Source organism: Hyperolius riggenbachi, chromosome 2 (genome assembly GCF_040937935.1).
Source record: "Hyperolius riggenbachi isolate aHypRig1 chromosome 2, aHypRig1.pri, whole genome shotgun sequence".
NCBI lineage: Eukaryota > Metazoa > Chordata > Amphibia > Anura > Hyperoliidae > Hyperolius > Hyperolius riggenbachi.
The window spans coordinates 380,253,400-380,277,284 of NC_090647.1; the positions used below are offsets into that span (position 1 = coordinate 380,253,400).

A 23,885-nucleotide genomic window follows, 5' to 3' on the forward strand; every position below is an offset into this window, starting at 1 on the left:
GCCCTCCCTCAATTACAGTATTAGCTCTCTATTGATCCTGTGCTCATAATAATCACTTCTATAGATGCTTTGAATAGTGGTAATCATTAACAAACTGTTCCCCATCCCCTTCTTGCACCTCTGACACTGTAGTTGCCATTGGCAGGTTTTGGTGCGCTGTGTCAATTGTTATGTATAGAGTGCACGGGGGGCCCCATTGTAAAACTTGCATCGGGGCCCACAGCTCCTTAGCTACGCCACTGCATATGTATGTCACAAGCATGTAATTAGGTTAAGCAGCAAGCATTTGGCATGCAGGATTAGTACACAAGGTCCTGTGCAGCAATTTGTCTAATTAGAAAGGCTCACTGAATATCCTTCCAGTAAAAATGAAATGTATGTCCTTCCAGTAAATATGAAATGAATATATATACTTGTAGACACCCGTCTATCTTACCCTCCTGTAGATCGGGTTGTGAACAACGCGGAAATCTGTGAATAACCCGATCTACAGGAGGGTAAGATAGACGGGTGTCTACAAGTATATATATTCATTTCATATTTACTGGAAGGACATACATTTCATTTTTACTGGAAGGATATTCAGTGAGACTTTCTAATTGGACAAATTGCTGCACAGGACCTTGTGTACTAATCCTGCATGCCAAATGCTTGCTGCTTAACCTAATTACATGCTTGTGACATACATATGCTTCTCTAGCTGCATTTTAAGGACGAATCCTATTAAGGTGTGCAATTGGATTTTACTGGATACCAGTGGATTTTTTGATCTTTTTCCGGGATCCCTTTTTTTAGTTTTTTACGGGTTTAAATAAACTAATCCTTTTGTTGAACAGGAAAAATTCCCCTTTATCTGAAATTTATTACCATTATAGAAAGAAGTCACTTCCTCCACAACTCTCATACCTCCCACAACATCACACATTCCACAGTCTCCACATCTCCTGGATTTCTTACCCTTAGGGCTCGTTTCCACTATCGCGAATCTGCATGCGTCCAACGCATGCAGATCTGCACATGTAATACAAGTGGATGGGCCTGTTTCCACTGTAGCGTTGTTGAGGTGCGTTTTTTTCAGCGTGAAAAAAATGCACAAAAGAGCCAACGATTTCGCCTGCGTCGGGAATCCGTGCGAATCGCCGCTAATGTATTTAATAGTAAAAACGCATGCGTTTGTTACATGCGTTTTTACCCGCGATTTCGCGTGCGATTTCGCACCTTTTTCAATTTTATTTAGCCCTGGCAGTGTCATGGTTAATTTCGCATGGCAGGGAGAAATCGCAGGCGAAATCGCGGGTAAAAACGCATGTGGAAACGCATCCGCATGCGTTTTTACAAGCGTCGGAATGCGGCCGAAATCGCGTCGCAACAGTGGAAACAAGCCCTAACTCTTATTCTTTAAGAAAGGATCTGATACAGTAGGTGCTATAATTTGTCCCACATTAGCACTCCTCCTATATATAATCTTAGGAAATTCCTCTAAATGTGCATTCAACATCTCATCTTCTCTTAACAAATTCCAGTGCTTATTAATAATTCTTTTAACTCTTTGGGCCTGTCCACAATAATCAAATAGTAGGACCGGGCAATCCCGAGTCCAACTCTTTTCTCTTCCTTTTCCTGTTATGAGCTCTTCCCTCTCTATAGTTTCTATATTTTCCAGAGCCACATCAAGCGATCCCTTCTCATAGCCCTTTTCTAAAAAACGACTGCTTAAGACATCAGCTTCCTTTTTAAAATCTTCAGGTCTGGAACAGTTCCGCTTTAAACGAAGAAATTGTCCCTTGGGTACATTAGTTAGCCATCTTGACAGATGGCAACTGTCAATATCTATAAAACTGTTGTAATCAACAGGTTTAAAAAAAGTACAAGTATGTATAATATTGGATTCAATAAATATCCTAAGATCCAAAAAGTTAACCGATAATTCACTAAATTCTGCCGTAAATTTAAGATTGTAGCAATTGTCTCCAATTGCTTTCAAAAACAACTCCAGAGACACATTGCCTCCACGCCATATAAAAAAAGCGTCATCTATAAAACGACGCCAAAATACGAGGCCCGCGCCGGAGCACAGGGCCCACTGGTCGAGGGTGTTAGCCTCCCAGTGGGCCATGTACAAATTCGCAAAGGCCGGCGCGAACCTCGTACCCATCGCCGTTCCAGTGCGCTGAAGATAATGATTAAAATAAAAATAATTGTGTTTCAATATAAATTGCATGCTATCCAATATAAAGCGGATTTGTTCCGCCTTCAAATTCACATCCTGTTCCAAAAAGAATTCAGAGGCTTGCAACCCCTTCTCATGCTCTATCACTGTATATAAGGAGCTTACATCAATGGTACATAAAATGTCACCCTCCTCCCACTTCACCTTTTCCAATTCCCTTATGAAATGGCCTGTATCTTTCAAATAGGCCGGGGTCCCATTCACCCTCTGTTGTAAAAAGCCATCCACATACTTGGACAGATTAGCAGTCAAAGAACCAATACCTGATATTATTGGTCGACCAGGAGGGTTAACCAAACTTTTATGCACTTTAGGGAGATGGTAATAGACCGGTGTTCTCGGGTTATCAATCATCAAAAAATCATATTCTTTCTTACTCAAAATACCCAAATCTTTTCCTTCATCCAGTAATAACTTTAGTTGCTTTTTGTATTGGTGCGTTGGGTCTCCTCTCAAGATTTTATATGTATCAATATCATTCAACTGTCTGTCCGCTTCTTTCATGTAATCATCATAGTCTTGCAACACTATTCCACTCCCTTTGTCTGCTGGTCGAATAACTATGGCTGTATCCTCTCTTAAAGACCTCATTGCCTTTCTTTCCAATTGAGTTAAATTGTCCTTTATTTTCTCTTTAGGGTTGATCTTCTTCAAATCTCTCGTGACCATTGTTTCAAAAGTTGTCATGGCCTTACTATATTCAAATGTGGGAAAAAAAACTTGATTGAGGTTTCAAATTAGTGTGGCAAAAGTGGGAATCAGTCCCCCCCTTCTCCCCATCATATGTATGTTTCATAAAATACTTTTTTAAACATAATTTCCGCATATATCTTTTTAAATCAATAAAAGCACCAAAATCATTTACTTTAGAGGAAGGGGCGAATTTTAAGCCTTTATTAAGTAGAGAAATCTCTGGGTGTGTGAGGGCTCTACCACTGAGGTTAAAAATACCATTAGTGTTGGGTTCTGTATTGGGTTCTGTATTTACGTGATTCTGGGTTGATCTTTGGATTTTTTTGGAGTGCTTACCTCCTCTCCGCCCTCTACAGTGTTTCGGTTCCTTTTGCCCTTCCCTAAAAAAGGCATAAGGGTAGATTGCTTGGAGCCATCTTTATCATTTTGTTTACTCTTCTCTCTTGGTGTTCTATTTGCAATATTATCTACTACTCTCTTCTCCTTGTTTTCTCTATTGCTAGTCCCCAGCATAAGTGTTGCTCGATAATCCAAAAATTGTGGTTTGGATCTCGAAGACCTCAAATTCCTTGGACTCTCACCAAATTTTGGGGGAGTTCCTGCTGACAAAACTGCATATTTATTCGATGTCTCAATTTTAGTTTTTGGAATGGCTCCTTCCAGATGTTGTCTCCTATATTGAGGGCCTGAGGACGTCTTGTCATATTCTGCTTCCTCCCCCCTTTCCTCATCTCTTCTGACTACTTCATTACGTTCCTCCAATATTCCTTTCACATTCCCTTTCGTCTCCTGATCTTTAATAGATTCAACAGATGATTGATATTCTGCTCCTCCTACTGGCATGTTTTGTTCATGAGCAGCAGTTCCTGGCGGGCTGTTTAATTTTACGCTCGACTTGGTCTGCTGCTCTATCGCATCGCATGCCAGATTTAACTGTATTTCGGGATCTACCTGAGAAAACCCAAAACTGACAGCTCCACATTCCACTTCAGATCCAGGGGGATTGTTTTCATTAGTTACATCACCCACGGACTGAAGTACACAAATAGGCCCCGCCGTCAGCTCCAGGGATTCCCCTGCATTGTCTCCATTTGACAAACCCTCATTATTATCAATAATACAATCCTTGACCCTCTCCTCTTCTCCTATCTCAATCATTAAACCATCACGTTGAAATTTCTTTGTTTTCCTTCTGATGATATCTTCCTCCAAAAGAGTTAATCGCACTTGGATGTTGGTTTCCATAGTTTTATATACCTCAGAATCCTGATATTGTTCTAAATCAGTGTATGCTTTCCTGATATTTTCCCCAGATTCCAATAGCTGGATCTTTCGTACCTCTGATAGGAACCCCAGAACCTGCATGGAGAAACCATGGAACATTTTGTCCCATTCTCTTTGGTTATCCCCATATTGGAGGTCCATGGAAAGATTCCTATATAGAGATAAACCTACTGGACACTTATCATTCTGAATATATTGATCCAATGTAAAGATCTCCCATAAATTTTTTGTTTCTGATGTTAGTAATTTCTCCAATGAACGACATTGATATTTAATAGTTTCAACTTCAAAACCTCTGTTTTAACAGTAAGAGCATCCTGTGAAAAAAATTTCTCCAGTCTAGAATACCTATCATGTCTATACTGCCATAAATTGGAACTAATAGCTATTGAACCTTCCATCTGGCTGCAGGTTATTTCTCACTGAGGATAACAACAAATGTAAATAATGGAGAAAAACCGCGCCACTAAAATATCAGCTGCTCAAGTGGACTGGGTATTCCTCCAACACCTTAATTTTCAAATAGTAAAAAACGGATGTCCACTGCGCTAATTCATATATGAAACACTTTTATTGTTTTGCAATAAAAACCAATGGTAAATTGAAGACCTTAAACTATAACAATAGCACCTGTCCCTTTCAACCACATCTATTCACAGACACACTACTCACTCAGACTCACTGCAGTGAGGTAACTGGAATTTGTTAAGAGAAGATGAGATGTTGAATGCACATTTAGAGGAATTTCCTAAGATTATATATAGGAGGAGTGCTAATGTGGGACAAATTATAGCACCTACTGTATCAGATCCTTTCTTAAAGAATAAGAGTAAAGGTAGCCATACACTGGTCGATGTGCCATTAGATCGACCAGCTGACAGATCCCTATCTGATCGAATCTGATCAGAGAGGGATCGTATGGCTGCCTTTACTGCAAACAGATTGTGAATCGATTTCAGCCTGAAACCGATTCACCATCTGCTGAGCTGCTCCTGCTGCCTGTCCCCCCCCCCGTATACATTACCTGATGCTGGCTCCGGGTCCTCTTCTCTGCATTGCACGGCTCTGTTCCGGATCCATTACGGCGCTTCCTGTGTTACTCCGTGACCAGGAAGTTCAAATAGAGCGCCCTCTATTAGAACTTCCTGGTCACTGCAGTGACACAGGAAGCGCCGGGATGGATGGAGCCGGAACAGAGCCGTGCAGCACGGAGAAGACGCCCGGGAGCCAGCCTCAGGTAATGTATACCTGATCGGATCGGCCGCCGCTAGCGACGCGCACTTTACCCGCGGGCGATCGAGGGTAATTTCCCGCACGGCGCGATCGACGGACCGATCCGATTCCGGGAGGGAATCGGATCGGCGGCTGCGTTTACCGCGAACGATTGGCAGCAGATTCGATCCCAGGATCGAATCTGCTGTCGAAACGGCCAGGAATCGAGCCAGTGTATGGCTACCTTTAGGGTAAGAAATCCAGGAGATGTGGAGACTGTGGAATGTGTGATGTTGTGGGAGGTATGAGAGTTGTGGAGGAAGTGACTTCTTTCTATAATGGTAATAAATTTCAGATAAAGGGGAATTTTTCCTGTTCAACAAAAGGATTAGTTTATTTAATTAGTTGTCCGTGCAAAAAACAGTATATAGGAAGAACAAAAAACTCTGAAGAAGAGACTGGGGGAGCATCTTTATAATATAACGAGAGGATATGAAAAGCATCCATTATCAATGCATTACAAAACTTTTCATAACTGTTCTGTACGAGGTTCATCTTTCTGTGGTCTAGAAAAGGTGGAAAAGGATTGGAGAGGAGGAGACTACATCAAAAAATTATCACGTGCAGAATCAGCATGGATCTACAAGCTGGACACTATGACTCCAAGAGGTTTAAACTGTGACTTTGAAATGTATGCCTTTTTAAACTGATTAGTTTTTTATGTGAAGCTTGAAACATTTTGGCATACGAAGCGGATTAAATTTGTGGAATTTTACCAAGATATGAACTTACAATAAGATCAGCGCTACTTGATTTTCAGAGGTGGACGGAATATAGGAGGAAAAACAGCGTTAGCCGGTTTCCATGGTAAAGGGGAGGAACTATATGGAATCAAGAGCATTTATTAGTGGAGGGAGAAGGTTGATGGGCAGCTCTGAAGAAGAGGGGCGTACCCCTTGAAACGTAAGCGCCCATTCGCTATACGGAGTAGTGACGTCACTAAGGAACTCCCCTACCACGACCAAGTGCTAAGAATCTAGTCCGTATGAACGGAGAGCGAGGGACTCCTTCCGGACTGTTTCCGTTTTCCTGCCCCGATACCGCTGTCTTGCATCAGCCTCTCCTCACTCTGTGTTGGCCGACTAAATTAGAGGATTGAAGGAACGCGGAACTTGTGAACAACGCGGAAATCTGTGAATAACCCGATCTACAGGAGGGTAAGATAGACAGGTGTCTACAAGTATATATATTCATTTCATATTTACTGGAAGGACATACATTTCATTTTTACTGGAAGGATATTCAGTGAGCCTTTCTAATTGGACAAATTGCTGCACAGGACCTTGTGTACTAATCCTGCATGCCAAATGCTTGCTGCTTAACCTAATTACATGCTTGTGACATACATATGCTTCTCTAGCTGCATTTTAAGGACGAATCCTATTAAGGTGTGCAATTGGATTTTACTGGATACCAGTGGATTTTTTGATCTTTTTCCGGGACCCCTTTTTTTTAGTTTTTTACGGGTGACCTCACTGCAGTGAGTCTGAGTGAGTAGTGTGTCTGTGAATAGATGTGGTTGAAAGGGACAGGTGCTATTGTTATAGTTTAAGGTCTTCAATTTACCATTGGTTTTTATTGCAAAACAATAAAAGTGTTTCATATATGAATTAGCGCAGTGGACATCAGTTTTTTACTATTTGAAAATTAAGGTGTTGGAGGAATATTTTAGTGGCGCGGTTTTTCTCCATTACTTATTTACATCAATAATTTCACCATACCCAGGTATGAACGACCTTGCCTTTACACAGAAATTAAATACATGTGTTAAAAAAGGGACTTATATTCTCATGGAGATTGGATATTCGATTTTCTCATTCTATTTGTAGAACATCCATTTGCATCTTTCAGATATTTTGCATGCTACAGAAGTTAACCGTCCAATATGAAATTATCCTTTTACAGAATTTCCTCCTTTTTTTATATAAATACTGGCTAAAGATCAATCCTGAGATACGGATTCCATTAAAATAATGTAAGAAAAACAATGCTGAAGTGGTTTACCATTACCAATCACTTAGCTTATTTCCCTAAGCTAATGAGATGTATGCCATGTGGCCAGGTGCTTAATCCAACTTAATCTGGTTTACACGTGATTTCTCAACATGTCACAGAAGTTAGCAGTGCACGCATGTATGTGCGCCGGCTTGTGTGTTAAATTACTCCAGCTCTCTACACATCCAGTCTTTGCAGCTATTGAATGAAAATATATCTTACATCTCTTTTTCATCCACACAGAGTCCAATTTATCAGATTTCTTTTCTCTGAATGTATATACTTTTTTTATGGTGTGCAAATTTGTATAAAAATGCAGAGTGTTTACATTTTATCAGTGGCACTTGACCGTTTGTAATACAAAACTAGGGTTCTGATTCAAACAACATCTGGCCAATATGGTACTCCTCAGCCAATTAAAATGAACAGTGTGCAATGAGACTGGAGGTGGTAAGACCTTGGTTCCACATATTGCAAGTTAAGAAATAGATCGCTTCATTTCCAGCCTACTATACTTGCGCTGGACAGTTAATTGCACAGCAAGTGGGTCAAATTGGTTAAGAAACCCTTCCCTGCATCTGTATATAAACCGTATACCACTGTTTCAGAGCACGCGTTTCACACATTTGATGCATGCTAAACTTACATATGAATCAGAGGGTACAGAAGGGCAATACCAGTTATTGTTTTACCACACACCCAGTGGAACACTCCTAATATGAGGTCCATGTTAAAAATAGTCAGGGAATCCATAGCAATACGATTACATTTTATTTTAATTTTTTTTCTTAAAATCTAATCTACAGGAACAAATGCAGTAAAAAAAGCACTTAGTAAATAGGTTTGTATGCAAACTTTCAGTGGTCTCCTGTCAGAGTCAAAAAATTATAAAGTCGGGGCGTGGCTTCCGCTGTGGAAGAGACGGGCGCACACTAGCTCAGCTCCCGCTGAATGGCAGATAGAGCGGCTCACAGCGACACCAACCCAGCCGGGGTCACGATGCAAAACGTGGAGGAGATGCCGCTGGAAACGGACGTCTCGAAAAAAAGGAAGCAAGGCCCGCAAATTGACAAACTTCTTCCAGTCCAGACGGACGGAGCAGGCCTAAGATGGCGCCGCGCTTGTAGGAGACGCCACTCCATCACAGGCTGTCTCCTCGCGCAGCAGAGATAATGCGGCTCAGCCCACACAAGAAGAGCCCTCACTGCAGGACAATTAATCCTCTCCCACAGGCAGTCCAGCTAAATCTAGACCGAGAAGGGACTCTGGAGCCTTGGTAAGCAATCAGCCCCACGTGGCAGCACATCCAGACACCATGTCGCTCTCTATAGAAGCCTTTCCTGCCTCTGACACCTATGCCACACAAGCTTTTATCAAGGACATTCTCCTGTCATTCCGCTCATCTCTAATGGCAGAAATCTCATCACTTAATGCAGACTTACATACAGAGATAGCCTCTCTGGGCAATAGAGTTAACACAGTAGAAGAGAAAGTGAGTGAAGTGGTTAAAGAATTCAATGTCATGGTTGATTCTGCAGCAGCCTCCACAGATGATATTAGATGGTTAAAAGCCAAATCCACAGATCTGGGGGACAGGAACCGCCAGAACAATTTAAAGTTCAGAGGCATCCCAGAACAAAGTACAAGAGCAGGAGTTAAAGCATTTCTTACAGAACCTGACTAAGGCCCTCTTACCAGGCACTACAGAGATTGAATTAACCATTGACAGAGCACACTGTCTTCCCAAGCCCCCTTTCTTAGCAGACTCTATACCCAGAGATGTAATCGCACGATTCATGTTTTACCATGTGAAAGAAGGCATAGTGCAAGCAGCCAGAAAGGAAGGCTCTCTGCCAGAGCAATATAAAAACATCCAGATCTTTGCAGCAGGGATGCTCGGATGTGCCTCATCCACGAATTCGGCAATCCAAGTGGTTGCAAAAAAAAAAAAAAAAAATCCGCATTCGGCCCCGCCGCATGCGGATTTTCGTCCGCGTCCACGCAACCACGCGGATTTTCTGCCGTGAATGGCGTAATCACGCGTGGATTCCCGCCCGGAGGCGGAATTTCTTTTAACGTTAATAACAAAGCCCCCATACATGCTACAATCCCCCAAATTGCATGGATTATCGAGGTGATAAGGGGCAACATAACTTCAACATAAAAAATTCCCCCCAATTTTTTTTTTTTTTAATGGCTTTTAAAGACAAATCACCACTGTAAATGGGGCTATTAATTGGTAATACGTGGTTTTAAAAAGGGATATACGCGTTAAGCAATCAAAGAGGTGAAGGCGAGTTCCAATGGCACTTGGCGGCGAAGGTACCGCTGGAGGAGGATGAGTGGCTGACGCCAAAAAGGCCCCAGAGAGGTTTTTGTAATTTTTGTTTTGTTGTTTTTTTGCAGCAATTAGCAATGACATCGCAGCAGAGTTGTCAGTGGACACGGGCAGTGTGAACGCAGAGTGAAGTGGTGGTAGCGAGTGAGTCAGGAGGAGGTGGACAATGCGGGTGGTCAATTCAGCAGCACAGAAGGACCATAGCAACATACTGGTGGTAGTAGTAGCAGCACAGCGTCATAGTGCTGGCCAAAAAATTAAATGCACCCGGTGACCCGGGCAGTGTGAACGCAGACAGAGTACATTGGTGGAAGCGATTGAGTCAGGAGGAGGACGACAATGCGGGCGGTCAGTTCAGCAGCACAGAACAGAAGGACCATGGCAACATACTGGTGGTAGTAGTAGTAGCACAGTGTCATAGTGCTGGCCAAAAAATTAAATGCACCCAGTGACCCGGGCAGTGTGAACGCAGAGTGCAGCAGCGGGAAGTGACTGAGTCAGGAGGAGGACAATGCGGGCGGTCAGTTCAGCAGCAGCAGCACAGAAGCACCATGCCAACATACTGGTGGTAGTAGTAGTAGCACAGTGTCATAGTGCTGGCCAAAAAATTAAATGCACCCGGTGACCCGGGCAGTGATAACGCAGACAGAGTACATTGGTGGTACCGTGGTAGCGACTGAGTCAGGAGGAGGAGGAGGACAAAGCGGGCGTTCAGTTCAGCAGCAGCAGCAGCACAGAAGAACCATGGCAACATACTGGTGGTAGTAGTAGCAGCACAGTGTCATAGTGCTGGCCAAAAAATTAAATGCACCCGGTGACCCGGGCAGTGATAACGCAGAGTGTAGTAGCGACTGAGTCAGGAGGACAAAGCGGGCGGTCAGTTCAGCAGCTCAGAAGGAGGACCATGGCAACTTACTGGTAGTAGTACCATAACACCAAAAAATTAACCAAGGTAGGCACTAGGCAGGTAGTAACTGTCTTTATAAAGGCAGGCATAGTTAACAACAGCACATGCAGCAGCCACTTCATGTCCCCCTGTGTCCGACAATAGGGGCCAGGAACTCACCTTCCACCCAAGCCTGGTTGATTTTCGGAAAGGTGAGTTTGTCCAGAGGCGTGGGAGAGCCGAGAGCGCTTCTCTGTGACCACGCCACCGGCCGCACTAAAGCATCTCTCTGAGAGGACACTGGAAGGAGGGCAGGATAGGAGTTCCAGGGCGTACTGGGAAAGCTCGCTCCAGATGTCCAGTCTCTTGACCCAGTACTCCAAGGGGTCTACGGGGCTGTCGGTGTCATTGAGCCCGCTGGATGACCCCATATAGTCAGACACCATGGTGGTCAGTCGTTGCTTGTGCTGGTTGGTGGTGGATGCTGTGGCGGGCACCTCTGTTCTGGGCTGCTGCACTGCATACAGGCTCTTGCTTAGGCTCTTCAGGTCTCCGGGGCGCCAGTTGCTGCTGCTGCTGCTGGTGGTTGTTGTTGTGCAGCTAGTGGCAATGGCAGGCACCTCTTGCTGGCTTGGCAGAGCAGTTACAGTGGGGGTGGAAGGCTGGCGGAATGCTTCCAGTAGGCTGCGCACAAGGGCCTCCTTCAACTCCCTTGTGCGTTGCTCGGTGGTGGATGGCGTCATTAAGTCTCCCAGCTTCCCCTTCAGACGGGGATCAAGCATCAAGGTAATCCAGATGTCCTCCCTTGAACGCATCTGGATCACCCGGGGGTCCCTGCGAAGGCAGCGCAACATGTGCACAGCCATGGGAAACAAGTGGGCCCTGCCAGCAAGATCTTCCTCGTCATTGTTCCATAACGCATGCCTGTCCTCTTCCTGTGCCATGTCATTGTCCTTCTCAAACCGCCATCCACGTACAACGCCTGCTGCACTCTGCTCCTCCTCCTCATTCAGGTTAGGGACCTCCAACTCTTCCACTACCTGCTGTGAGCCCTCCTCTGAGCTGGACTGTGCTGCAATCTGCTCCTGTTCTTCCAACTGCCTCAGGGCTTCATCCCCACACTCAATTAAATTGTCCATTGCCTGTTCCAGTAGACAAACCAAGGGCACCCACTGGCACACAGAGGCCCGCTCCTCACTGACCATCTTGGTTGCCTCCAGGAAGGGACTCAGCACCAGGCATACTTGCTGCATCAGTGTCCACTGAGTGGCAGTAATCATGGGGACTTGCTGGTTGCTGGGGACACTTGGGTCTAGCATGTAGGCCCCAAGAGCCAGCCTGTGCGGACACAGCCGCTCCAACATGGCCAGAGTCGAATTCCAGCGAACTGGCATGTCGATCAGCCGGTGTTGTGGCCTTCCATACTGCTGCTGTAAGGTGGACAAGAGTGCAGAGGCAGTGGCTGACAGGCGGAAAAAGCGTACCACCGCCCGGGCATCCTGCAGCAGCTCGCTCATGACCTGGTAGGTGCACAAGAAGCGCTGCACCACAAGATTGAGCACGTGGGCCAAGCAGGGGATGTGCTGGAGGTTTCCCTGCTGCACTGCTGCCACCAGGTTGGCCCAGTTATCGGCTGCCACATACCCCACTTCCAGGCCTCTGGGGGTCAGCCACCTCTGCTCCTGCTTCCTGAGGGCGGCCAGGACGTTGGTGACCATAAGCCTCTCCTTCCCCAGGGTCACCAATTTTAAAAGGGCTTGGCAGTGCCGAGGCTTGGCGCTGCTGCTGCCGAGGCGGGCTTGCTTTCCGGGTGCAGAGGGAGTGTCGTGACAGGACCCTTCTGCATCCCCCCTGATCCCGCGTGGTGGCACCACTAGCTGGGCTGATGCGCTCTTGTCCTCCCTCCCTTCCATCAGTGTCACCCAGTGGGCCGTAAAGGACAGGTAGCGACCTGTCCCAAATCTGCTACTCCACGAGTCCATGGTCACGTGGACCCGCTTGCCCACAGAGTAGTCCAGGGAACGGGCCACGTTTTCCACCACAAACTTGTGGAGTGCTGGGATCGCGCTCCTGCTGAAATAGTGGCGACTGGGGACTTGCCACTCGGGGATGCCAAATTGGAGCAGCGTCCGCATGGCGCTCCCCTCCTGCACCAGGGAGTAGGGAAGCAGCTGTGATGCCATGGCCCGGGCCAGCAAGCCATTTAGTTTGCGGATCCGCCTGTGGCTTGGAGGCAGAGGCTTGGTCAAACCCTGAAAGGTGTCGCTCAGCAGGGTCTGACGACACTGGGATGCAGGGGAGACAGAGGAGAGAGACGACCACTGGCTGCCAGCCTCAATGTCTGTGTCCTGAGTAGCCGAGGTGGAAGAGCGCTTGCGTGCTACTACTGCTGCTGCTGTGGGGGATTCACAACCCTGAGGGAGGGATGATGCTGCTGCGCTGGTGGGCCTTCTGCTCTCAGGAACCCCTGCCAGCAGTGCCTGCTTCCTCTTAAACTCCGCATACTCGCGGCAGTGGCGGCTTCTCAGGTGGCCCTGGAGGGATGAGGTACCCATCTTGCTCAGACTTTTCCCACGGCTCAATCTTTTGCTGCATAACCTGCACACCGCATACCTTTTGTCATCAGTACATTCGTCAAAGCATTCCCACACTGGTGACTTTAATTTACTGCGGCCCCCACTAGCAGAGGGTGCAGCGGAACAATGTGTGGTAGTAGTTGCCGGGGGTTGCATGGTGGTGGTGCCGGCTGAAGCAGTGTCCTGTCTACTTCCTCCACGCCCACTGCTGCCGATGCCCCTGCCCGACATATGGCGATATCCTTGCCTAGGCCGAGGTGACTCGTCATCCTGCTCTGACCATTCTTCCCCGGACTCAGCAGGCTGCGCATAGGGTCCACAACGTCGTCATCATCAGCAGCATCATCATCATAATCCAGCTCTTCCTCTGACTCCCCCACCTCCTCTTATGTCCCTACATCCCCAGACACAGACCCCTCTTCTTCATCACCAGAACTCAACAACGCTTGTGATTGTGGCCCGATCTCAATCTCTGCCACATCAGTCCCCAGTAAGTCCTGAGCTTCTTGCATCAGCAGGTTCCCAGATGCCGGACTGAGGGACAGAACGCTGTCATCCTGGGGGGCTGCTGACCAGTGGGTGCTGGGGTGGATGTCACAACAAGCGTGGGATGTTGGCTGCTGCTTGGAGTGGTGCTCACAGTAGAGGTCTGGGAGGAAGTCATGATGTCCATGAGTACATCAGGTTCCATTTGCTCAACCACCACACAGGGACCAGAAACTTTAAAATATTTGGACAATGGCGTCCGCTGACTCGGCCCAGGCTTTGCTGCCCCCCTTTCTGCTGCATCATGACCACGTACAGCTGGGCGTCCTCTCCCTGGACGTGGAGCAGTCCCAGAAGTGGCTGAGGCAATTGAACTCCCTTTCCTCTCACCCCGCGAAACCCTGCCAGACATGTTGCTAGTAATGAATCACTGGATGCAGTGGGCACAGTACAAGGTCACTGAAGGATGCACCAGGCACAGTACAACGGCACTGAAGGATGCAGTGGGCACAGTACAAGGTCACTGAAGGATGCAGTGTGTACAGCAGTGGGCACTGGATATACAACTAGGTCACTGAAGGATGCAGTGGGCACAGTACAAGGTCACTGAAGGATGCAGTGGGCACAGCAGTGGGCACTGGATATACAACTAGGTCACTGAAGGATGCAGTGGGCACAGTACAAGGTCACTGAAGGATGCAGTGGGCACAGCAGTGGGCACTGGATATACAACTAGGTCACTGAAGGATGCAGTGGGCACAGTACAAGGTCACTGAAGGATGCAGTGGGCACAGCAGTGGGCACTGGATATACAACTAGGTCACTGAAGGATGCAGTGGGCACAGTACAAGGTCACTGAAGGATGCAGTGGGCACAGCAGTGGGCACTGGATATACAACTAGGTCACTGAAGGATGCAGTGGGCACAGTACAAGGTCACTGAAGGATGCAGTGGGCACAGCAGTGGGCTCTGGATATACAACTAGGTCACTGAAGGATGCAGTGGGCACAGTACAAGGTCACTGAAGGATGCAGTGGGCACAGCAGTGGGCACTGGATATACAACTAGGTCACTGAAGGATGCAGTGGGCACACAAGGATGTCACACTGTGTAATGAGATGCTTATATGCCAGCGAGCGAGCAGTGGGCACTGGGCACGGCACAAGGTCACTGACAGAATGAATGAACAGCGCTGGCAGAGAGTGGCGGCGCCAGCGGTGTGACTGGCTGCCTGCAAATAGTACAAGTGTATAACTGTCACTGGAATATACAAGTGAACACTGCAGCTGCACTAACCTGCCTGCCTGCACTACACACAGATAATCCCCACTCCCACTACACTGACTACACTGCAGCACTGAACCTGCCTGCACTACACACAGTTAAATAATCACTAGACTCCCACACTCCCACTACACTACACTGACTACAACTAACTACAGCAATCACTCACTGACTAGCTAACTGTGTACAGTATAAGAGCAGTGTTAGCAAAAAAAAACGCTTTGTTTTTAACACAATAAATGCACTTGCTCAAACAACAATGGCCTGGAGATAATCCTCTCAGCACCACAGTCTAGCAAGGACAGAGCTTTTCCATCATGGCCGCCGCTTTATATTCAGAAGGGGATGGCATAGCTCCCCTCCTGTGATTGGTTGCTGGGGCCCTCTGATTGGCCTGCAATGTGTCACTTCCGCATAGTTTGACGCATTTCCGCTAACCACGACTTCAGCGCCGGGTTTCATGAGCGTGAATGCGGATTTCTGTCCGCATTCACGCGAAGCCGAAGCAGATTTTCGTGGTTGAAAATCTATTCACGGCTTAGCGTGTCCGAGGCGGAATGCGTCAAAATGGTCGTGAATCCACGCGTAAGCGTGATCACGACCTGGCGGTGAGCACCACTGCTTTGCAGATCTCTCTGCTGCCACACTGAAACTTAGAAAGGACTTACAGCCCTTCACCAAAGCTTTACAGCAACTCCAGATCCCTTACAACTGGTGTTTCCCCACTAAGCTGAGATTCTCATATAAAAATAAGAAGTACACGATTGCTGATACTGATGCTGGCCTGACCCTCTTCAAACAGCTACGCCTACAAGTCCAGCAGGCCTCACCTCCATATAGATCGCTCTCCAAGACCGCCAAAGTTGTACCTGATTGGAACAAACAAACCTATCGCTGATGCATATAACCCTCCGGCACATGGGTGCGCGCACTATATTTCTGCCTGCAAGCGTAATTTTTGAGCGCTTTTTCTTTACCCCCCACCACAGTTAGTGGACTGAGAACTGTGTCACACTACCACCTGTGTTAGCTATTCTATCATGTTGAGTTTTAGCCTCTATTTTGATAAGTGTTTATGCTTCATCTTGTTCCTTAGGCTCAACACACACCATACAATCTTGATTGTTCAATCTTACCACTTTTATGTAGTATAAGAGCTTGTTCAATCAATCATTCAAGGTATTTTCAATCTGTTGGCCCTTATACTACATAGATTTGGTAAATCTGTACAACCAAGATTGTATGGTGTGTGTTGAGCTTTAGGTTTATTACCTCCTCTTAATTCTGACATGACTACCTCTATGGGGTCAATAGTACATACTATATAATTGGTTGTGGGTTGACTGGGATATGCTTGCAATTCTACCTGTAGCTTCTCTCTTTGTTATTATGCCATGCCGCTGAAAATTATGTCAGTAAATGTTCGGGGGTTTGAATACCCCCTATAAGCACCATCTCTTGTGGAATGAGGCTAAGACACAAAAATCTCAAATCCTCCTCGTACAGGAGACCCACTTCCTAGGTAAGGACACCCACCTATGTACTAATGTTAATTTCCCTCTGATCTATCACAGCTCATTCAAAAAAAAAAAAAAAAAAAAAAAAAAAAAGGGGTAAATGATGGCCTTTCACCGCGACCTAAAAGTCACTCCAGATGTAGTAACCACGGACCCCAATGGCAGATTCATTATCTTTACTGGTCATATAAACAATGAGCCTATTACATTAGTTGCACTTTATGCCCCAAACACTGGCCAAAAAACCTTTGTGCAGAAACTATGCACTAAGGCTAAAGCCTGTCAATTAGGAAGTTTAATACTGGGAGGAGATTTTAATGTTTGTCCCGCTAAAATAGACCACTTACGCAAATCTCCCCAACAAATACTCGACAAACTAATGAACTGGAATGATCTTTACGACCCATGGCGTGTATTGCATGCCTCGGAACGCGATTACACCTATTTCTCAACCGTTCATAGAACCCACTCAAGAATAGACCTATTCCTTACGGATAAACTTGTTTTACAATCAGTAATAGACTCATCGATTGGTAATAAACTATGGTCTGACCATGCCCCCATTTATATCACTTTAAAAACGATAACTTAACAACACAGAAACCTTATTTGTGGAGACTCAACACATCTCTCCTCTCTAATCCTAAGTTTCTTGACGACCTGACCAAAGAAAGCCAAGAATTCATGGAGATTAAATCGCACCCCCTCGCTGAAACCCTCTACTATCTGGGCAGCATACAAAGCATTTGCGAGAGGCATCCTAATCAGACAGGGGTCGATCCAAAAGAAGGAGAGACTAGCCAAGCTAAAAGCATACTTGATCTGATTCGTAGCCAGGAAAAACTACACAAGCAGAACCCTTCTTTTCAGTTGGAGAAACAACTCTTCCAACTGAGACATGACCTCCAACTTTTACTACAATCTAAATATGACCTTAATATCCAAAAAGCTAAATGAAAATCATACTTCCAAGGCAATAAGGCTGGGGCTTACTTAGCCAGATATATAAAGCAAAAACAAGTCAAAGCCAAAATCCACTCACTAGTAAATCCAGCAACAAGACAAACGGTATATAACCCCAAGCAAATAGCGGATCTTTTTTGCGACTATTACTCCAAACTGTATAATATTAAAAACGACATTAACACTCCCCAACCCACCGATGAAACCATTGCCTCCTTCTTAAAAACTCTATCAATTTACCGACTTTAAGCCCTTCCCAACTTAACCGTGTGAACCAACCCTTTTCTCTGGAGGAAACTACTAAAGCAATCAGATCCCTAAAACGAAACAAAGCCCCATGCCCTGATGGGTTTAGTGGAGAGTTCTTTCTGCCTATGAATCAAACTATCTCTCTCCTTCTGGTAGACCTTTTCTTAGAATTTGCCCACACGGGACTAATCCCAGCAGAATATTTGGAAGCTATGATCACGGTCATACATAAACAAGGGAAGGACCCTACTAATACAGCCAACTATAGGCCTATTTCCCTACTCAATTCGGATGCCAAACTTTACACCAAACTACTAGCCAACAGGCTCATGGGAATCACCCATACACTGCTAGCCCAGGATCAAGTGGGATTTACCAGAGGGTGTGAGGCCTCTGATGCCACCAGGCGCATGCTGGATATTTTGAGACGCATTGAGCTCTGTCGGACGCCTTCACTGCTACTAACACTGGATGCGGAGAAGGCGTTCGACAGAGTTCACTGGCACTTTCTCAATGCCACATTGGACAAATTTGGCTTTTCAGGTACTCTTATGTCGGCCATAATGGCTTTATATACCGCTCCATCCGCCCGAGTTAATGCAGCAGGCTTTATCTCAGAATCCTTCCTAATAACCAATGGAACGCGACAGGGCTGCCCCCTATCCCCGATACTATTTGTGCTCTTGATGGAGACAGTTGCCCAAAAAAATGAGATCTAACCCAGCCATCTCAGGCATAGAATTTGGAGGCCTTAAACATGTAATTAGCATGTTCGCAGACGATGTTGCCTTAATTATATCGGACCCAGATACATCCCTCCCAGCCCTCATACAAGATCTTCAAAAATTCTCCCTGGCCTATACAAACTGAATCAAACCAAATCATTTGTCTTAGCTTTAAATATCCCCTGTCCATTAAAAGCTTCCCTCCTAGAGTCGTACCCATTTCCTTGGGCGGATGAGGCGGTAACTTATCTGGGAATACAACTACCTAGTCAACTATCTAATCTGTTCAAACTAAACTATGTACCTCTACTAGAGTCAATACGGAAAGAATGTTCTGACATGTCTAATCTTTGGCTGTCATGGTCAGGACGAATTGCAACTTTTAAGCAGTTTCTCCTGCCCAAGATACTCTACGTTTTCCGTACTGTACACATGGTGATCCCTAATTCTTGGTTTAGTGATATGAGGAAATGTATTAATACCTTTGTTTGGAAGGGGAAGAGAATCCACACCTCATTCCAAGTAATGACTGTAGCAAAAAAAATGGGAGGAATGGGTCTCCCCAACCTAGAATTATACTACAGGGCTTCACTCCTGGAAACAATAAGACAGTGGTGGTCCCCGACGTCTCTGAAACCTTGGGTGGTCTTTGAATCTCAGGCTTTAAACACTGCAGATCTGACCTCTGTGTTGTGGCACTCCCTTTAAAGTTGTTGCAGCTGGCCTATGCTGCAGGACTCTAAGGAGCCATGACCATAGCTTCCAATTGTCCCTCTTTGGGAACCAAATCCCTCTGTCCCTCTTTCAGGACTGATGTACAGATCTATGTAAATATATAGATTTTTCTACTGAAAATCTTTTTGACTCAAAACTTTATTCCCATGCTTTAAATTGATGTATTTCTTATGTTTAAATGTTAGCATGAAGGAAAAATGAGCCAGGGTAGAAAGGACCAATGTGGTTTGAATTATAAAACAGCATATTTTTCTTATGAAAACTTTATGGTATGTATGAGTAGGGGTGTGCAGGGTAGAGGCATGTATCAGGTCAGGTACCCACGGGTTACCTGAAATGCGGGGGTGGGGTGCAGGTTCCAGGAATTGATTGGAGCTGCGGGTGCGGGTCGCGAGTTGGGGGCTGGAGGTAGTCAAAGCAAGTATAAGACAATTGAAAATCTGTATCTTTTGCCTTCCCAAAATCTGTGATGAATGCTGGCACCAGAATACTTTCTTGCTGACTGGTTTGCTGCTTCTCCTCTGTAATGCCAGCAATCACTGGCCAGAAATCACTGGGGCATACTCTGTTAGAAGAAAAGGTGCGATAGGAGAGCCCTGTCTGTTAGTGACTGGGGATATTTGATAGGACAAGAGCTAGAGAATGTTCTGATATGTTCTCTAAAGCTGGAGGCACAGAAACGCATGCTACATGGGACAAGGTCTGTTGACAGTGTAGTTGCATCCACAGCAATCTAGCACACACAGGTATGTGTTTGCTGCATATGACCAGAATAATTAAATACAGGCTTTTATTATCAGACCGGTACAAGACATTGGGGCAGATTTATCAACACAAGCGCATGCAAAATGGAGCGAAAATTATTGCAAAAGTGAAATAATTTATGTGTGTGCTGCTTTTTTTTTCTGTTGGTTGTGATAAATCTGCTCCAGTTAACTTTGATTCAGCTTGGCAAGTCCTGAGTAGGTGTGCATATACAGTATATTTGTTATCCCTGCATAAAGCCCCGTCTACACGGGAAGATGTGGAGGCGATCTGGCGGCTCGATTAGCCGCCGGATCGCCTCTTCCACATCCCGGCGCGTACCCACTCGCCGCGCGTGCGTTGTATTCGATCCCCCGCTCGTCCCCGCCCGGCGCCGCTCATCTTCCGCTCGATTCCCTGCCATTGTCCCCTCGTGGGCAACGAGCAGGGAATCGGCGGCTCAGAGATCGGACCTGTCGGAACTTATCGAACTGCATCAGTGGCTCAATTGATAAGGAACATCGCCGCCACATCTCCCCGTGTAGACAGGGCTTTTAAGCCTTGTTGTATGCAATCCGGATTTTCTTAATAAATTACTGTTTATTTTGCTGTTGAGCTACTGTAATGAAGAAAAGATAGCTTAGGGTGTATATACACATCCAATTTGGATTGACCAATTATCTCCCAATTTTACATCTCCCATGTAGTATGAGAGATTACCTACTCCATTTGCTCATAGTCATTACTACCTCCTGATGCAAAGCCTCGTCCACCTAATCTAACACACTATTACCCACTTCGTCACAAGAGAAGTTAATTTTGGCACAATGTTTCTTCTCAAGCCTACACTTTTTGTACTGGAAGATCTACCAAGCACCTTCATTTAGCAGTAGCTCATTATCAAATAAACTTTTTAACAGAGGTAATTGCTCTTTGGGTGCATATATACACACACAATTTTGATTGGCCCTCATACTACATGGAGGATCAAGATTGTGTGCGTGTATGCACCCTTAAATCTGAAAATTATTTATATGAGCCTGGACGCAGTGTCTATTCCTTGCAACTCCTAGCAGCAGAGGGGGAAGTGTCACCCTGGCCACCACAATGCATGCTTCGAGATGTAGTATAAATGCGCCTACATCTCCTGTGATTAGTGTAGTACGTCTCCCAGTGTGTATTGCAGTGGCCAGGGGGGGACGACACTTCCACTAGATGTAGTGTAGATGGGGAGCAGCCTAAAGCATACAGTGGATGTGGGTGCTCTGCTCTGCTATTTGAGCAGAACTGTTACTTCTCAGTTTTTATTTATAGAAAATCTTTAAAAACAGTTTTGGCTTTAGTTTGTGTATAAAAATAGGTTTTATTTACTTTACACCTCCCCAATGTTACTTTCAATGTGTACTTTAGAAGAAAATGGAAAAAACAGGTTGTGGGTCGGGTAGCAGGGCTGCGGGTGTGGGTTGGGTAGCTGGTATCAAATTCACCAGAAAGTGGGTCGCGGGTCGGGTGCAGGTAGCGGGCTGCGGGTCTGAAAAATTGGACCCACGTAGGCATCTAGTGCAGGGTCCGCCTTTCTGATCTCAAAAATTTGGGAGGTATGCTATGACCCCTCAAACCCACTAGCTCAAGCAGCACCACCACATTTCACCTTGGGTCTCACTTATTTCAGTTTTTTTTTCTTGGTACACAGCTGTTACAGTGATTACTGTTACACTCCGATTACTAACAGTATGATAAACTAAGTCCTGGATGCCTAGATTTTTTCTTCATTTAACAATATCCTTAAAGGGAAGGTCCAAGCTGGAAAAAAACAAAATCCACTTACCTGGGGTTTCCTCCAGCCCCTGGATGCAGTCCTGTGCCCTAGCCGCAGCTCAAGTGGCTCCCGGTGTCCTGCCCTCAACAGGTCGGCTTCCTGTGCGCTCCCCGGTGCGGGTCACGTGGTTCGGCTGACGTTATTAGGTCTATACAGCGCAGGCACAAAACTACTGCACCTGCGCAGTACAGAACTGATGACGTCAGCCGGACCACGTGACCCGCACCGTGGAGCGCACAAGAAGCCGACCCGAAAGCCAACCTGGCGAGGTCGGCTTCTGCAGCGCAGGACACCGGGAGCCACTTGAGCTGCGGCAAGGGCACAGGATGGCAGCCAGGGGCTGGAGGAAGCCCCAGGTAAGTGGATTTTGTTTTTTTCTAGCCTGGATGTTCCCTTTAAAGAGCACCTCTGCCTCCTCCTCCGCCCCCTCCCCCCCAAAAAAAGTTTGAATGGCGTAACATATGTAGTTTATGCACTGTGTACAGTTATATAAACATATAAAGTTTACATCTGGTACATCGTAGTGTAGTGGATAGAATAGACTCACATTTATATCTGTAGAAGCACTTCCTTATTTCTCCTCATGTTGAAGCCTTGATAAAATACACCCTCAGCATGTGTTCTCTCCTCCTGCCTGGTTCCCTCCCCTGCTCTCTGCCTGCCTGGACTAAATTACTTCTCTTTCACAGTGTGTAACAGAGAGAGGAGACAGGAGAAGTGATGCAGCCAATCTTAGAACATTTGCAGGCAGTATAATTGGTTAATTGGAGCTTACCTAAAGAAGGATTGTCTGTATATCCTGATGGTACAGATGGGGTTGGTACAGCAAGTCCTTGAATTTCAGTGTGCTGTAATAAACATTGAAAGGTGATTAGCATAAAAAATGTGTTTAGCTTTAACTCCCTGACTCCCCACTCAAAGATGGCTTTCTACTTCACTGGGGTAAAATGGATTACCATATATACTTGCATATAAGCCGACCCACGTATAAGCCACTTTTCCCTCAGAAACCAGGAAAAAGTTGACTCATGCATAAAGCCCCCACCACAGTAGCCAAATGTGCCCCTAGTACAAGTTAGCCTCCCTCCCTATAGCCAGATGTGCCCCAAGGATGATACAGCTGTGTCTCAAGGCCCCACTAGATGGCGTCACAGAGATGTAAGTTGCTGCTTCAAGAAGTCTTAATTAGACTGACTCTTGTGCATACCTGGATCACCAATCATCGATCTGGGATCGGCCTAGGGTTTCAGGCACCAACTGTAAGAACCTATACGTTGGTTGCTATTGGCAACAGCACAACACACCTTTTACTCCGGCACCAGCAATCATTAGAGCTGCAACTCACAGCGACAGCATACAGGAGATAGAGCAGAGACAGCCACCGTAACCTTTAAGGGGTTTATTCAGCAATCAGGCATCTTTTTACATGTTGATTTCTTAAACAGTCTTTACTGTTTATACTTCTATAAACAGTCTTTACTATGTCCTATGTTTATCACATTTACAGCATACTGACATGAAGCTATTATTCTAAATAGCAAGCATAGAGAGCAGGATAGCAGGCAGAAGTGCCGTTCTGCCATCCTGTCTCCCTCTTTTATATGATCAAGGAGTTAAATTCTGACATCACCCGAGCCATACCCCAAGCCTACAATTGGCGGGCATGGGCATGTGACCCACATCATCTAATACACCAGTGCTTTATAACCTAGTTGCAAGGAATGCAAGGTTTTCCAAATATCGGCTTTGTTTACCGTTTCGTCGTCTGTCGGTACAGTTAGACCTGATAACCCATTATGTGTCCTTCTAGAGGAACATGCCATACACAGAGCGACGGCCCACACTGATGATGTACACCCACACTCTCCCTCCCATTGGCTAATTAGCCCCTAATAGGGGATTAACACAGTATAAGAGGCCTCATTCCAACATTGCTCGGTACAGAGGTGCCAGGCTATGTACCGGACCGCATTGGGTGAGTCTTTTGATTACTTTATTTAACCCCTTTTTAAGCACTTAATTTAAATTTTTTGTATGTATTTATTATTATTATTTAGTATTTATATAGCGGCGACATCTTACGCAGCGC

The 23,885-nt window shown here is 45.7% G+C and overlaps 1 protein-coding gene across 3 annotated transcripts in view; it reads right to left on the reverse strand.

Annotated features, from left to right (window-relative positions):
* Positions 1-23,885, reverse strand: part of LOC137546839 (uncharacterized protein C6orf132 homolog) — a 165,789-nt gene that overhangs the window by 35,496 nt on the left and 106,408 nt on the right. For all 3 annotated transcript variants that reach the window (XM_068269748.1, XM_068269750.1, XM_068269749.1), the window contains one exon: positions 22,572-22,644. In XM_068269748.1, the coding sequence (XP_068125849.1) occupies positions 22,572-22,644 (73 nt within the window). The remainder of the gene's footprint in view (positions 1-22,571; positions 22,645-23,885) is intronic.